General features: G+C 45.7%; 1 protein-coding gene across 3 annotated transcripts in view; it reads right to left on the bottom strand.

Moving 5' to 3' along the window:
* The window catches only part of OTUD7B (OTU deubiquitinase 7B), a 52,033-nt gene continuing 38,618 nt past the window's right edge, over window positions 1-13,415 (bottom strand). For all 3 annotated transcript variants that reach the window (XM_058715951.1, XM_058715950.1, XM_058715949.1), the window contains exons 5-12: window positions 12,296-12,397; window positions 11,366-11,493; window positions 7,533-7,645; window positions 5,493-5,620; window positions 5,038-5,187; window positions 4,332-4,446; window positions 2,523-2,607; window positions 1-1,539 (exon numbers count right to left, since the gene is read on the bottom strand). In XM_058715951.1, the coding sequence (XP_058571934.1) occupies window positions 331-1,539; window positions 2,523-2,607; window positions 4,332-4,446; window positions 5,038-5,187; window positions 5,493-5,620; window positions 7,533-7,645; window positions 11,366-11,493; window positions 12,296-12,397 (2,030 nt within the window). In that variant the 3' untranslated portion in view covers window positions 1-330. The remainder of the gene's footprint in view (window positions 1,540-2,522; window positions 2,608-4,331; window positions 4,447-5,037; window positions 5,188-5,492; window positions 5,621-7,532; window positions 7,646-11,365; window positions 11,494-12,295; window positions 12,398-13,415) is intronic.

Genomic DNA, 13,415 nt, shown 5'->3' with positions numbered 1-13,415 from the left:
CTAAACCTTCCCCTCTTTCCCTTAGGTCCTGGGGTGTACCCAAGCAGTTATGAGACAGAATCAGCATCTCCCCGCCCCACCCCATACTTCCTCAGTCCCATCAAGATTGGCAAAGGACCAGTGGAGCCCTCCAGGCACCGTCTGGCCCTGCCCTGCTCTTGCCAGCCTGGCAGCTCTCGAGCGAGCGCGCACCCACTTCAAAGTTTCCAGCCAGGCTCCCACCAACGTTACTGCATTTGCCCCATTTGCATGGGGGCTGGGTCTTGATGAGCCAATTAGTGGAGCTTAACTCTCTTTGTTTAGCCCCCTTGCCCTCCAAGGTTCCCCCACTCAGAACCTGTGCACCAGCAGCTCCCCACAGGGTTCCCGCTCCCTCCTCCTCAGTTCTTCCCTGTAACAGCAGGAGCAGAAGTTGTTTGTCTCTGGGTGTCCATAGAAGCTGCAGTTCGGTTGTTTGCATTTGGTCTGGGCCGGAGGAAGCCCCCGGGGACCTCCAGCCCATCCATCTGGCTCAGGGGGCTCTCTGTAGCCGTTGCTATAGGAATCAGCCACGCGGAAGGGGAGTGGTAACAACGCACCCCTGTGACCGCCATCCTTGGAGTGACTGCCTGGCTCCAGAGAAGGGATGCAGTCCTGATGGGGGTAGGGTCGCCCTGGAGGGCACTGTCTGGGGAAGGTGGCATATGGTGGTAGGCCTCCCCCACAAGGACCCCCTGCCAGCTGCCGCCGGGGCTCCTGGCAGTGGACCCCAGCCCCTGTAGACCGAGGGACAGTAAAGCCCCCGGGGTAGCCAGCAGAGAATGCCATCGCCTTGGACTCTGCTGGAGGGGCAGTCAGCAACTCCTCCCCACCATCTGGCTCTGGCTTTTTGGCTGGAGGAGGCCCGCCGCCTAGCCCTCCATTCAGGAGCTTCCTCTCTGCTTCCTTCTGTTTCTGCTCTGCCAGGAATCGCTCTTCGGCATCAGAAAGGTAGCGCTGGATCATTTCCTCCTGATACTGATGACGGTGACCCATCTTCAGGGTTCCAACAAAAATAAACTTCCCCTCCCCTTGCATTGCAATCCTCATGATGCTCAGGCTTTGCATCACCTCCTGGCTATACTTGCTCCCTCCGTTACCGACAGACTCCGCCGTGGGCTTCTCAGACACAGGCCCGTCCCCAGCTGCCTCCTCCTTGCCCCCCTTCCAGCTCTTCAGGGAGTTCTTCTTCTTCTTCTCCAGTGTCTCAGTGCCGCTGCTTACCCCCGCCCCTGCTCCCATCCCTCCGGGCTTAGAACCCTTGCTGTGCATCAGGCCGCCCATGTTCTTCTTGAGCTTGCTGCCCAAGGTTTTGCCAAAGCTGCCCAATTTGTTAGCCACGGAGTCTACTCTCTTCTTGTCTTTCTCTCGACCTCGTTTTGCCTTCTCTTTCCGCTTGCTGCCCTCATTGCTCGTGGAACTGCTGCCGACGGACTCTTTGTCTGATTCCCCAGACTCAGGAGTGGACCGGGGCTCATCTCCAGCTGAGGCTGTGGGGGACTCAGGTTGGGCCAGGGGAGCCTGAGGGGAAATTAGAGCAGTGTTATGGTTGTCCCATTGGTCTGGTTGAGGGAAGTCCCTGGGGACCCCTAGCTCATACCTCTGGCTCATGGGACTCACTGCAGCATTGCTACAGGCATTAGCCAGGTGGAAAAGGGCTGCTAACCCCCCTATAAACCCCATCCCTGGAGAGCCTGCCTACTTTCAGAGAAGGGCTGCTGTCATGGCAGGCGAGGGGTTACCTAGGAGGGCACTGTCCTTTCTCAGCTCCGGTCAGCTCTCCCATGGACCAGGGAGCGATGTGTCTACTAGCTAACTTTTACCTCGCCCCCGCAATTTGACTCCCTCCTGTAATAAGGAGATGTCAAAGTGAAGCCTGAGGCTCTTCTGCAGCAATGAGCAACTAACACAATACACGGCCTCTGGGTAAGGAGGAAGAATATCCATAGACACTAGAGTGTGTCCTTTGTTATAAATTTCTCTATACCAGATTCTGCCCAGAGGTAATCTCAACAAAGTCTTGACTAACCATAGCCAGGTCTGACCATTCTGCATCCCCCCAACTTTTAGACATTCAGCACTGGAGTCCGTCAGTTTGCCTTTGCTCCTGTGTTCCTGCTCTATGCATAATGATGACAGCTTCCCGAACCTCCTGGATCGAGATCTCTTAAGCTATTCTGTCTCCTCTGGTACCCACCACCACAGAGGTCTATATATACAAGGCTTGGGACAAAGTAATGACCATCTCGAGTTCACCAAAGTATCTAGGAAACTTTTCTTGAAGAATGTGTTTTAGTATCACAAAGTAGAGCTTGGCTGGAGAGGAGCTATGGAAAACAGAGGGCACTAACAGATAGAAAGGCAGGAAAAAGTGTCTTTTGGAACTTACCCAGTTATTCCTAACCTTGAATTACAAGCTATCATTCGGAAAAGATTCAGAAGGAGACCACCACTAGGTCTCCTTGGCTTCCCTTCATTGCAAATGAGGGCACAGAAGTCCTCACCTGTGCATCAGAGGACACTGGGATCCACTTCACATTCATGTAGCCATGCAGCAGGTGCAATTTGACCTCTAGGGACAGGATTACACTGTGAGGAGGAGAAAAAGAATTAAAAACATACTGTGACCTTTAAAAGGCAAAGCAGTATGAGCCAGCTGGGAGATAGGATGGGAGAGGGCTACATGGCTTGGGACTCTGATGAGGTTGGGTTTGAATTCTAGGTCCACCAATTAGTGTTTCTAAAACTCAGTTGGGGTTGATAATGGGTGTAGATAACATCTACCCTGTAGGGTTGTTATGAAGATTAAAACAGTATTTGGAAAGGACCCAGGATAATGTCTGGAATACAGGAAATACTAAACAGTAGCCATTATTACTGCTGCTAGTATAAATATTAAGAGGGAGTTTTTGATAGGTAGGTGAGAACATACTTTAAAAGCCATAAACTCTGAATTTTTAAATCAAACCCTCTCAATTGGATCCCCAGGGTCAGGGAACCCAAAGAAGGAAACACTGTGTCAGAGGGAAGGGCAGAACTTTTATATTCATACACTGTTCCCTGGAAGCTGTGGAGGGCTCAGGTAGAAGACTAAACCCACTGGGGGGCTTGGGGGAGGGTGACGGGCAGGGAGAACAAATCTTTCTGGCTATTTAAATTCCAGAAAGGCAACAATCCAGACCAAACCACTTTGGCCAATTATTTAAAAACCCCTCTCATGGGGCACCTGGCTAGCTCAGTCAGTACAGCCTGCGACTCTTGTAAGTTTGAGCCCTGTGTTAGGTGTAGAGATCACTTAAAGGGTAAAATCTTTAGGGGCGTCTGGGTGGCTGAGTCAGCTGAGTGTCCAACTCTTGATTTCAGCTCAGGTCATGATCTCATGGTTCATGGGTTTGGCCCCCGAGTCAGCCTCTGCACTGGCAGTGAGGAGGCTGCTTGGGTTTCTCTCTCTACCTCTCTCTGCCCCTCTCCCATTCACTCACTCACTCACTCTCATAAATAAATAAATAATCAATCTTCAAAATTTTTTTTTAAAATAGGGGTGCCTGGGTGGCTAAGTCAGTTAAGCGTCTGACTCTTGATTTCAGCTCAGGTCATGATCTCATGGTTCATGAGATCAAGCCCCGCATCCAGCTCTTCGCGGCATAGGGCCCGCTTGTAATTCTCTCTCCCTCTCTCTCTTGCCCCTCCCACACTCATGCGCAGGCACGCTCTCTCTCTCTCTCTCTCAAAATAAATAACCTAAATTTTTTTTTAAATAAATAAATAAACACCCTCTCACTTGGGCTAGGAAAAAAGTGTGATTTGATTTTTTTTTTTTTTTAATGTTTATTTTTGAGAGAGAGACAGAGTACAATCGGGGGAGGAGCAGAGAGAGGGAGACACAGAATCCGGAGCAGGCTCCAGGCTCTGAGCTGTCAGCACAGAGCCCGATGCGGTGCTGGAACTCAAAAACCGCGAGATCATGACCTGAACCGAAGTCAGACGCTTAACCAACTGAGCCCCATGATTTGATAATCTTGATTTTCTGATCACTGTTTGGGACACTGTGGGGTTTAACAGCAGAACACCCTTCATAGTATAAGGAAAGACCAAGTTGAGATCCCAGATTCCCATCTCTTTCGTGGGAAGACAAGGCAAGCTGCATGTTGCAAGACTCCTGGTGCCCAATACGTCCCCCACTTTTCTATCTTCCCCAAAACACTGGAGTCAAGATGTAACTGTCTTCCCTGTGGGCTGAGGAGAAACTCCCAGGGAAATGGACGCTTTTTGTGGAAGAGACTGCAGCCACCTAGCAGGTGGGCCTGCCTCACCTGGCCAATCGGACGTTGTCACTGTCATCTCTGCCCCACTCCCAGCCCTTTCCAGGGTCCACAGCAAAGTGCAAGGGCAGCAGCTTATGCTCCGAATCCGTGAGTGGGATCACAGCTGGGGAGGAAGAAACATGTCGTCAAGGAGTCTTCTTGAGGAGAGAGGAAGGCAACTGAACACAAACGAACTTCATTAAAAAGGAGGCTGAATTGTATCACAGGTCTCTAATGAGCTCGCTTCTCAGGTTTCACAAGTGAAATCCCCAGGCATTAAAAATGAACAGACTGGTTTCCCCTTACGAGCCAGCACACAATTTAGGCCACTAATCTCCATGACTCCCCAGCAGTCAGTCAAGGAACACTCACGATGTTCTTGCCAGTTAATGTGGGTTCGAGGAATAAGGCAAATACAGCAAAGCATCACTTGGAAGGTTCTGTGTCCTTAATACATTCGCTCTTTACTCCAGAATGGGGAGCAGTAAATACAGGCAGGTTACTGTGTTCTCCCCAAAGCTGTTCTTAAAAACAGTATTTATTTTTAATTTAAAAACCCCGGTTTATCTTTAGCTTAGTAAAACCGTATCAATGTGCGTGGTCTGGGTTTGCATGTCACTTAATTCTTTCCTGCTACATTCTCTCCCATTTCAGTTTCTCCAAGTGAGAAGAAAGCACCAAAAGACACCACAGACACCAACACTACATTCAGCACCTTGTTCCTTGGCGGTCTCCTTCTGCTCCATGGACACAAGTGCAGAAAAGTGGGCCTGATCATAGGCGAGCACCAGAGGGGAGCGGTGACACTGGCTGGCTGGGACCTCCAAAGGCAGATAGATTCCCCCAAAGGGAATAGGGGCAAATGCTGCAGCAAACCACAAAGATTGTTATTCAGGATGTGTTCCTGCCTACAGGGTAATCCCCACACCCACTCTACCAAGTGAGTTCCCCCCCTTTCATTAATTCTAACCCCCTGTTCATCATTCTTTCCTAAGAAGCCTCATCAATTAATCCCAACCACTTTGCTCTTCATCTCTTGAGAGTTTTGCACTGTTCTCATGTATACCTTGCTTCTCCCCAGGGGTCTACGTAGCCCCTTCCTTCCCTCCTCCCAGTGCTCAGCCAAGGCTCTGCAAACAGAAGGTGCTCAGGGCATGAGGACTGACTCACCTTCCCCACCAGAGTCCCTCAGCATGGTGTCGGCCACAACAACTATGGGCCTCCTAAGTACATGGGCAAGGACAAAGACGTGGAATTCTTCTAGGCTCTCATACACGGGCTCCTCTGAGCTCTCCACCCTAGAGTTACAGGAGAGGAGATTGTGGAAGGGAAGGGGAAGAAAACAACAAGACGCCCTTGAAGATCAGTTGTGTAAAGACAAAAAAGAGGAATGTCCTTTCCTGGTTTTCTCATCTTAAGGCTGCCACGGACATACCTGATTATGTTATGCTACCATGGCTATTTCTAATCCCATTTCACAGATGGGGAAATCCAAGAAAAGAGATCTGAAGGCCCTAAAGTTAAAGTTGTATTAGGAATCTGGAGGTAATCCCTCTGCTAAAACCAATCTTGTTCAACAGCCTTCCCCAATTCGCTTTACACTATAGCTCAGTACACAGCTGTGTAGTTCCGCTTTACCCACTACAACCACCCACATACCATATGCATCATGTCCTACACAAACAAAAGAAACAAAAATTCCTCTTCCAAGGTCCATTCTGTGAAGAACAGTATCTCACCTCACCATCTACCTAGTAGCCTAATCAGAAATCTGGGAAATATTTACCCTTTAATCTTCAGTTAATCACCTGGCTTGACCAATTCCATCTCTTCCGTGTCTCTTGTATCTACCTCCTCTGGCCTGTCTGCAGTCCACTGCTTAGTCACACCCATGGCCCTCTCTCCTGGATTCCCACAACTGTACCCAGTCTCACTGCCTTCCACTTCTCCACCCACTCTGCTGGCAGTATGTTCAAATACATGACTTTGGCTCCCGTCACTCGCATGCGCACAATACAGTGGCTTCCTGCCCCCTGAAGCAATGTTATTCAGCACTGGGTGCTTGGGACAGATGCAGATTTCTGGGCCTGAGCTCAGTCCAACTCAACTGGACTTCCTTAGAGTGAAGGTCCCCAAATCTGCATTTAAAAAAATTTTTTAACGTTTATTTATTATTGAGAGACAGAGAGAGACACAGCATGAGCAGGGGAGGGGCAGAGGGAGGGGAAGACACAGAATCTGAAGCAGGTTCCAGGCTCTGAGCTGTCAGCACAGAGCCCGACGCAGGGCTCGAACCCACAAACTGTGAGATCATGACCTGAGCCAAAGTTGGATGCTTAACCGACTGAGTCACCCACCCAGGCGCCCCTCCCAAATCTACATTTTAACAAGTCTCCCAGATTATTCTTATGCACAATAAAGTTTGGCTAGGTTATCACTTTTAACTTTGTGTTTCAGAAAATTTCAAAATTTTAAACATTCACAACTAGAAAGAATATTACACCTAGACTTTCATGTGTCCATCACCCAGCTTCAACAATTATAAAACACATGGTCAAGGTTGTGTTCACCTAGACCTTGATCTATTTCCCTGTTAACTCCCACCCACACCCCCACCCCACCAGATTATTTTGAATCAAATCCTAGACATATCATTTCATCCATAAAATTTCCAGTTTCTATCTCTAAAAAATAAAAGACATTTAAAAACAACCACACAACCATAAATATCACATTTCAAAATTTTAACAATAATCAAACATGTAGACATTGTTTACATTCCCCCAACTGTCATAAGTGTCCATAGGTTCCCACTAGTTGATTTGTCTAAGTGTCTTTAAACTTAGGTTCCCTTTCCCTTTCTATTTTCCTTGCAATGTATTTATTGAGGAAAGAGAGTTGTCTGTCCTGAAGTTTTTCAACATCTGGATAGGATATGGTTTTAATTCCTTAACATGGCACAACAGAAACCTCAGCATAGCACACGAAACTGTGGTTACCCAGCCTAGTCTATCACTCTATACTACATACTCTGTATTCTGGCAACGCCAAACTGCTTGTAGTTCCTAGAACATACCATGCTGTTACACCCTTCTTTGCCCTTGCGATGCCCCCTCTCTTTCCTTCTAACAATCCTCTTGGCCTCAAGTTCTTTGGACACTGAGGACTCAGTAAAGATTATTTTCTACTCCCCCACTTAGCCATACTTACCCACCACAGTTGGCTCCGTTGGTACCTAGATGCATGCGGGGTTCACTCGAGGCAAGCTTGATCAGCTCATTCCATTCCTTCTGCCATTCATCCTCTGTGTAAACCAGCCCTGACTGTGTGAAAGACAGGCAGGAGAGATGAAGCAATTAGAGGCTAGGTTCTCAAGGCAGTAGCTGTTCAACTCAGTCACACTGTCCCACTGCCTACTCTCTTGGCCTTGGCTTATAATGTGTACTACAAAGTCACAACTCTTCTCCCTTTCCTAGTTAAGATCCACAGAAGTTTCTGCTCTCTCTCACACTTCTTCTTCTTCCACTCTTTTCTAGCCCATTGCGGTCTAGCTTCTGTTTCTTTCCTCAGCCTACACACCTTACCCCATTTACATGACTTCACCTAACCGACTCTGGCAAAGGATAATGACCTTCTAATTCCCAAATTCAGTGGATTCTTTGGTTCTCATCTTTCTCAGCCTTCACACAGATTTCAACTCCTTGTTAAACTTCCTTTTCCTTTAGCTTTCACAATACTACTTTCTCCTGTCTCTCTCAACTCTGTCCACCCTAGCAATAGTGGTGTTGTGTCAACAATATCAGCAGCCTTGCTCCCTTCTGGGTGATTTCTTCTACTGCCATAATCTCATCTACTGCCATCTATATGCTCAGGACTCTAAAATGTCCCCTCCAGTCCAGACTTCGTCTTAATTTCTATATTCATATCCAGCTGCCTACTGAAGATGGCTACCTGCCCATGACTATCTCAAACTCTATGGAGTCAAAACTGAACTCCTACCTCTTCCAACACCCCACTCTTCCTCCTGTATTCCTGCCTTAGTGAAGAGCACAGAGTAACAGCCAAACACCCAAGCTAGAAACCAGGGAGGGTACCAAAGACTCCCCTCCTTGTACCCATTCCACACCTGGATTCCTTAGTCAACAATGATAAAGCATGAACTACTGTGATGGACCCTTAAATGGTATCACTACTCTAGTCTGCATTCTTCTCATCCACCTCCTACAATGCTAACAGAAAGATTTTTCCAAAATTAAAATCTGATGTTTGCGTCCTGTCACAAATTCTTTTCAGAACCATCGTTACCTACTAGATATAGCTCAAACTCCATAAGCATAACATACAAAGTCCACTTCCTGGCCCCTATCCACCTCTCGAAGGCATCATTTAATTATCTGTAATTCCTTGAATGCACTGTTACTTTGTGCTTGAGCCTTCGTCTAGCTTGTTCCTTGTCTGGAGCAGCCTACTCCCTGCCACCTGGTGAACAGTTTCTCCACTGTCAGGACAGAATTCAAGTATTTTCTTCTCTGTAGCCTTTCCTAAATCTTCCGGGTAGATCCACTCCTGCCTTTGTGGTCTCCCTCCTCAACTGCTATATAGACTTCATCACAGAAACCATAACCTGTTACCTTGGTGCAATTATGTATTTACATGTCAGTCTCCTACTACTACTCTTACGGGCCAGGAGCACATTTTAGGCAACATGCTAGTGCCTATGATGTGATCAGTAATCAAGAAATGCATGCTGAGTGAAACTATAATTTTTAGCAAAGGAATGGGAGAAGTGATACAAATAATTTAAAAATATCATTTGGCTTTAGAATATACATGATAATTTGGGAGATGAGTCTGTGTTGTTAATTGTATTTGGCTTACGCTAATATTTACATGAGTTTATACTGCTTAAACACACATTGACAGAGTAGAAAGAATCACACTGGAAACGTGAAGGGCATGAGGAACAAATTTTAGAATTAAAGAGCTGTTATAAGCACATTTAATCTTAATAACAAAAAAGTGACAAAGCTATTTTCTGTTTGTAAAATTCTGTAACAAAGTTTTCTATTAAAAATAAAAAGAACAATGCACAGGCAATACATACTGGGTGCTCTGGTCCCTCTCCGTCTTCCTCTCACCTATTTCAGCTTCCTGTTTTTATACACACAGCCACTAGATGGTGTACCCTTCTAGCCTGAGAATGTACTTATTGGTTTGTTTGATTTTTTTCTTTTTTTAAGTCTATTTATTTAAACAATCTCTACACTTGACGTGGGGCTAAACTCACAGCCCCGAGATCAAGAGCCACATGTTCTACTGACTGAGCCAGTCAGGCACCCCATCCTCACTGAATTGATTGACACCAATTTCAACACAAAACAAGAAGCCCTGAGAAATCAAAACCAATTTAGTTTGTGTGGTATTTGGTCCTGATTATCCCCCAGTTCCTCACACCTCCCTCCATTCCCACATCCAAGGTGCTGCTGTATAATACTTTAAATGGTCTCAACTAAAACACTTTTCTAGGCCACATTTTCAGTATTGAACTTTTACTTAATAGCTAAATGCTCTAGTCTGGCCTTTTCTGGACTCTGGAGTAGGCAAATGTAAGGTTCGGGTATGGAGTGAAGTCAGTGGTGAAGAAGGCCGGTTCTGGCTCAGGCCAAAGGAGCTCTCCACGAGGTCCGTGTCAGCTAATCAGGGAGCGTGGGATTCGGTGGTAGTGAAGAGGGCTGTCCACTTGGCCTCACCCCTGTGCGTCTATTTCCCCTCAGGAATTCTCTGGGGAAGACTGGGTGATCAAAGACAGCACTCTGATCTTAATACTATCCTAATTTTAACGACGGTTCTTTGTTTTTAAGAAAGAAACATGACACATTCTACCTACATATTTTAATCTTCAGGACATAAAATTCTAATAACTAAAAAAAAAAACAAAACAGAACCTCTTAGTTCTATACAATGGCCAGTTATTACACAGCAATAAAAGGTGACAAGAAAGAAGATGGAAAGAAAAAGGAAAGTTTCTGAAAAGACAATCCCATATTTAGGTCAGAGCACCCAGCCATAAAAATGGCCAAAAAAAAAAAAAAAAAAAAAAAAAAAAGACACACAAAGAGCATGAGATAAACACAGAAGACAGAGAAAACCAGAGGAAAAGGAAAGAGGGAGACCTGTTATCTTTATGGAAATGTACAGAATCATTATTATATTAAAGTGAGGGGTCGGCAAACTCTTTCATTGTTCTGTCATAACTGCCAGTCAATCTTTTAGGCTTTGCGAGCCATATGCAACTACTCTATTCTGCTGCTGTTCTAGTCTACATGAGGAAAGCACTTAACATAAACAAACACACATAAATGAATGGGCAGGGCTGTGTTCCAATAAATTTTTCTTCTTTTTTTTGTTTTATAAAACCGTGGGTGGGATTTGTCCCACAGGCCATAGTTTGCCCAACCCCTGTTATGGGGATGGAAAGTACACAGAAAATACAAACAGTCCATTGTTACTTTCTTATATAAAAGCAGTCTCAACATCTGCTGAACCCCTGAAAAGTACAATTAAAACTCAATTTAACAGGCATGTTTTTAAGATTTTCAGAGTACATGAAAAGCAAATAGTACATACAGCCAACAACATTTTTAAGCATTTACATTTTTATAAGGATTGAAAACATAGAAGTCCTTAAAAATTGGTCTAGCCTTATTAGAGGCCAAAAAACCCAAAACAATACAAAAATCCTGTGGACTTGTCATTATCTTATTTTGCAAAAGACTGCTACTGAAGGCTTCCTGAGCACCTACCCGATGAGAAGCACAACATTAGCTACCTCCTCTATAGGTCTCGGCTTCCCCACACTAGTTCTTGTGACTGTATCAGGCAGGCATCGGCCCCATGGCATCGTCTGCATTTTCTACAATTTCCAGGATTACAAGAGGAGCGCCAACTGATTAAACCCCAGCAGACACTGCCTACTGGGAAGCACAGAGCATTTTGTGTAGCTAACTCTGGGGAGTAAGGTGCTCCCACCCAAACTCCTTCACCTCCTTATTCTGCTGTGTTTGCTGCCACCTCCAGCGCCGTTTTAATGCTTCCTTCTCAGCTCCTTTCTCCATCAGTGCATACAAAGCTTTACGCAACATCAAGTCCCGATCATGGAAACCCCACATGCCTATGGCAAGGAAACATATCAGTAGGACACTTTACCATGACTTCACACCACTTATTAATTATGATGCACATACCCTAGCATGAAGGAAATCAGGCTGAAGGCCAGGTTCAAAGAACCCACTGTGACATAGGGGAGAGCGACTTAATCATGAAAGAAAAGATGTTCCCACTCTGGAGGTTCAGGAACTTCGAGAACTTAACAGTGGGGGAATATACCACGTCCTACAAACTCCTGATAGAGAGCCCCTTATTCCCGACATAAGTCCGACAAACTAAAATACAGGGTAGCAGCAGATAAGATGGGTCTGGCACATGGCCATCAGCATCAAAGCTGGAGGGATGGTTGGAAAATGAAGACTTTTTAAAGATCTAAGGCAAAAGACACTGAATTATAAATAAGTTGTACAATTAAAGTAAGCAAATATCCCAGAAACCGATGAAAACACATCTTTTTTATATACCAGAAGAGTAAGCATTAAGTAGAATGATATCCACACATAGCTCTAGCTTGTATGCTTGCTGCTCACTACTTCTGGGGGGCAGCTCTTGGAGCGGGGCCCATGCTAAGTCCTGGCTTCTCCATATGTCCTCTGAACAAGGCTGAAAATCCAGGGCAGAGCTCTCCTCCATCCCGTCCCGCATGCCCATGTGCATGTGCACACACACGAGCGCGTACACGAGCACGTACACATGCACTGTATCATTACTTCTGCCTCAGATCAAGGTTAGCCTGATCAAGTCCTGCACATGAGATTTAATTCTATTGCTTTCGGAGGGTATGGAACACCATCTTCAAGACTCACCTAGGGAGGCTGCATGGAGAAGGCAGTTTCCATCCCCAGTAGTTGCCAAAGGAAGCAGCCTCTGGCAGGTAGGGTCCACACTCACCCACCAGTTCAAACGCCCTACAGAAAAAGGAGGAAACGGAGAGGAGCAGATTATCCTTCCCACCCCCTTGCCCTCAAACAACTCCCAACTTGCCTCCACCCAAACTTGGGTAGGAAGTCTACCCAGAATAAAATCATCTCTGTTTGTCTTTATACCTTCACTTACAGCTAGTCCATCAGAAGCTGGAGAGCATGATTGGTTAGATCAGCAGTTGTTACACGGGTACCACTGATCTCATCAATACCCAAGGGACATTTGGCAGTATCTGGAAATATTTTTGGTTGTCACAATTGGTAGGGGGGATGCTACTGGCATCTAGTGGGTAGATGCCAGGGAGATTGCTAAACGTAATATAATGTACCAGGCAGCTCAAACAACAAAGAATTATCTGGTCCTAAATGTCAACAGTGCTAAGATTGAGCAACTCTGCATTAGATGAGGAGGCCAAGGTCACAGGTTGAAATCTGTGTTGGCTACTTGGTCTGGCTCTGACTCCTTCACTCTGCTCCGGAGACCAGGGAATATTGTGCCAGTGAATCTCAGCACAAACCCAACATCAGTAAAAGAAAAACCAAAGCATGTAGTCCAAGTGTCATGTAAGTATCATCTGCATACGTGACAGTCAGCATTGTCAGCTTGTATGTGGTATGACTTTAAAAACATGAGCAACAAGCAAAGTACATGAAACACCTAAGAAAATGAGTCTCAGTCCTGTACAGTCATCCACAATTGCCAACCCATTATTCATATGAGGACAGTATTTTATGAATCATGTTTAAAAGTTTTCCTGAATTACCGAAAAGTCTACAGAAAGAAAAATTGGCCTATAATGTCACTAAGCCCGATAACGTGCTAACTTTTTAAAAAAGTATAAATAGATGCACACAGTTACCGAATGAAAAATGAAAGCTTCTTACCCATGCCCCTACTTCCTAGCCCCAGTCTTTCTTCCAAGGGAGTTTTTTAATACCTGACTAGCTTTTCCCAGAATTCCCAGCAGCCCCAACCCATCATATTAACTAATTTTAACAATAA

The sequence above is a fragment of the Neofelis nebulosa genome, chromosome 2, assembly GCF_028018385.1.
Source record: "Neofelis nebulosa isolate mNeoNeb1 chromosome 2, mNeoNeb1.pri, whole genome shotgun sequence".
NCBI lineage: Eukaryota > Metazoa > Chordata > Mammalia > Carnivora > Felidae > Neofelis > Neofelis nebulosa.
Note: the sequence above shows the minus strand (reverse complement) of the source record. Positions and strands in the feature narration are given on the sequence as shown.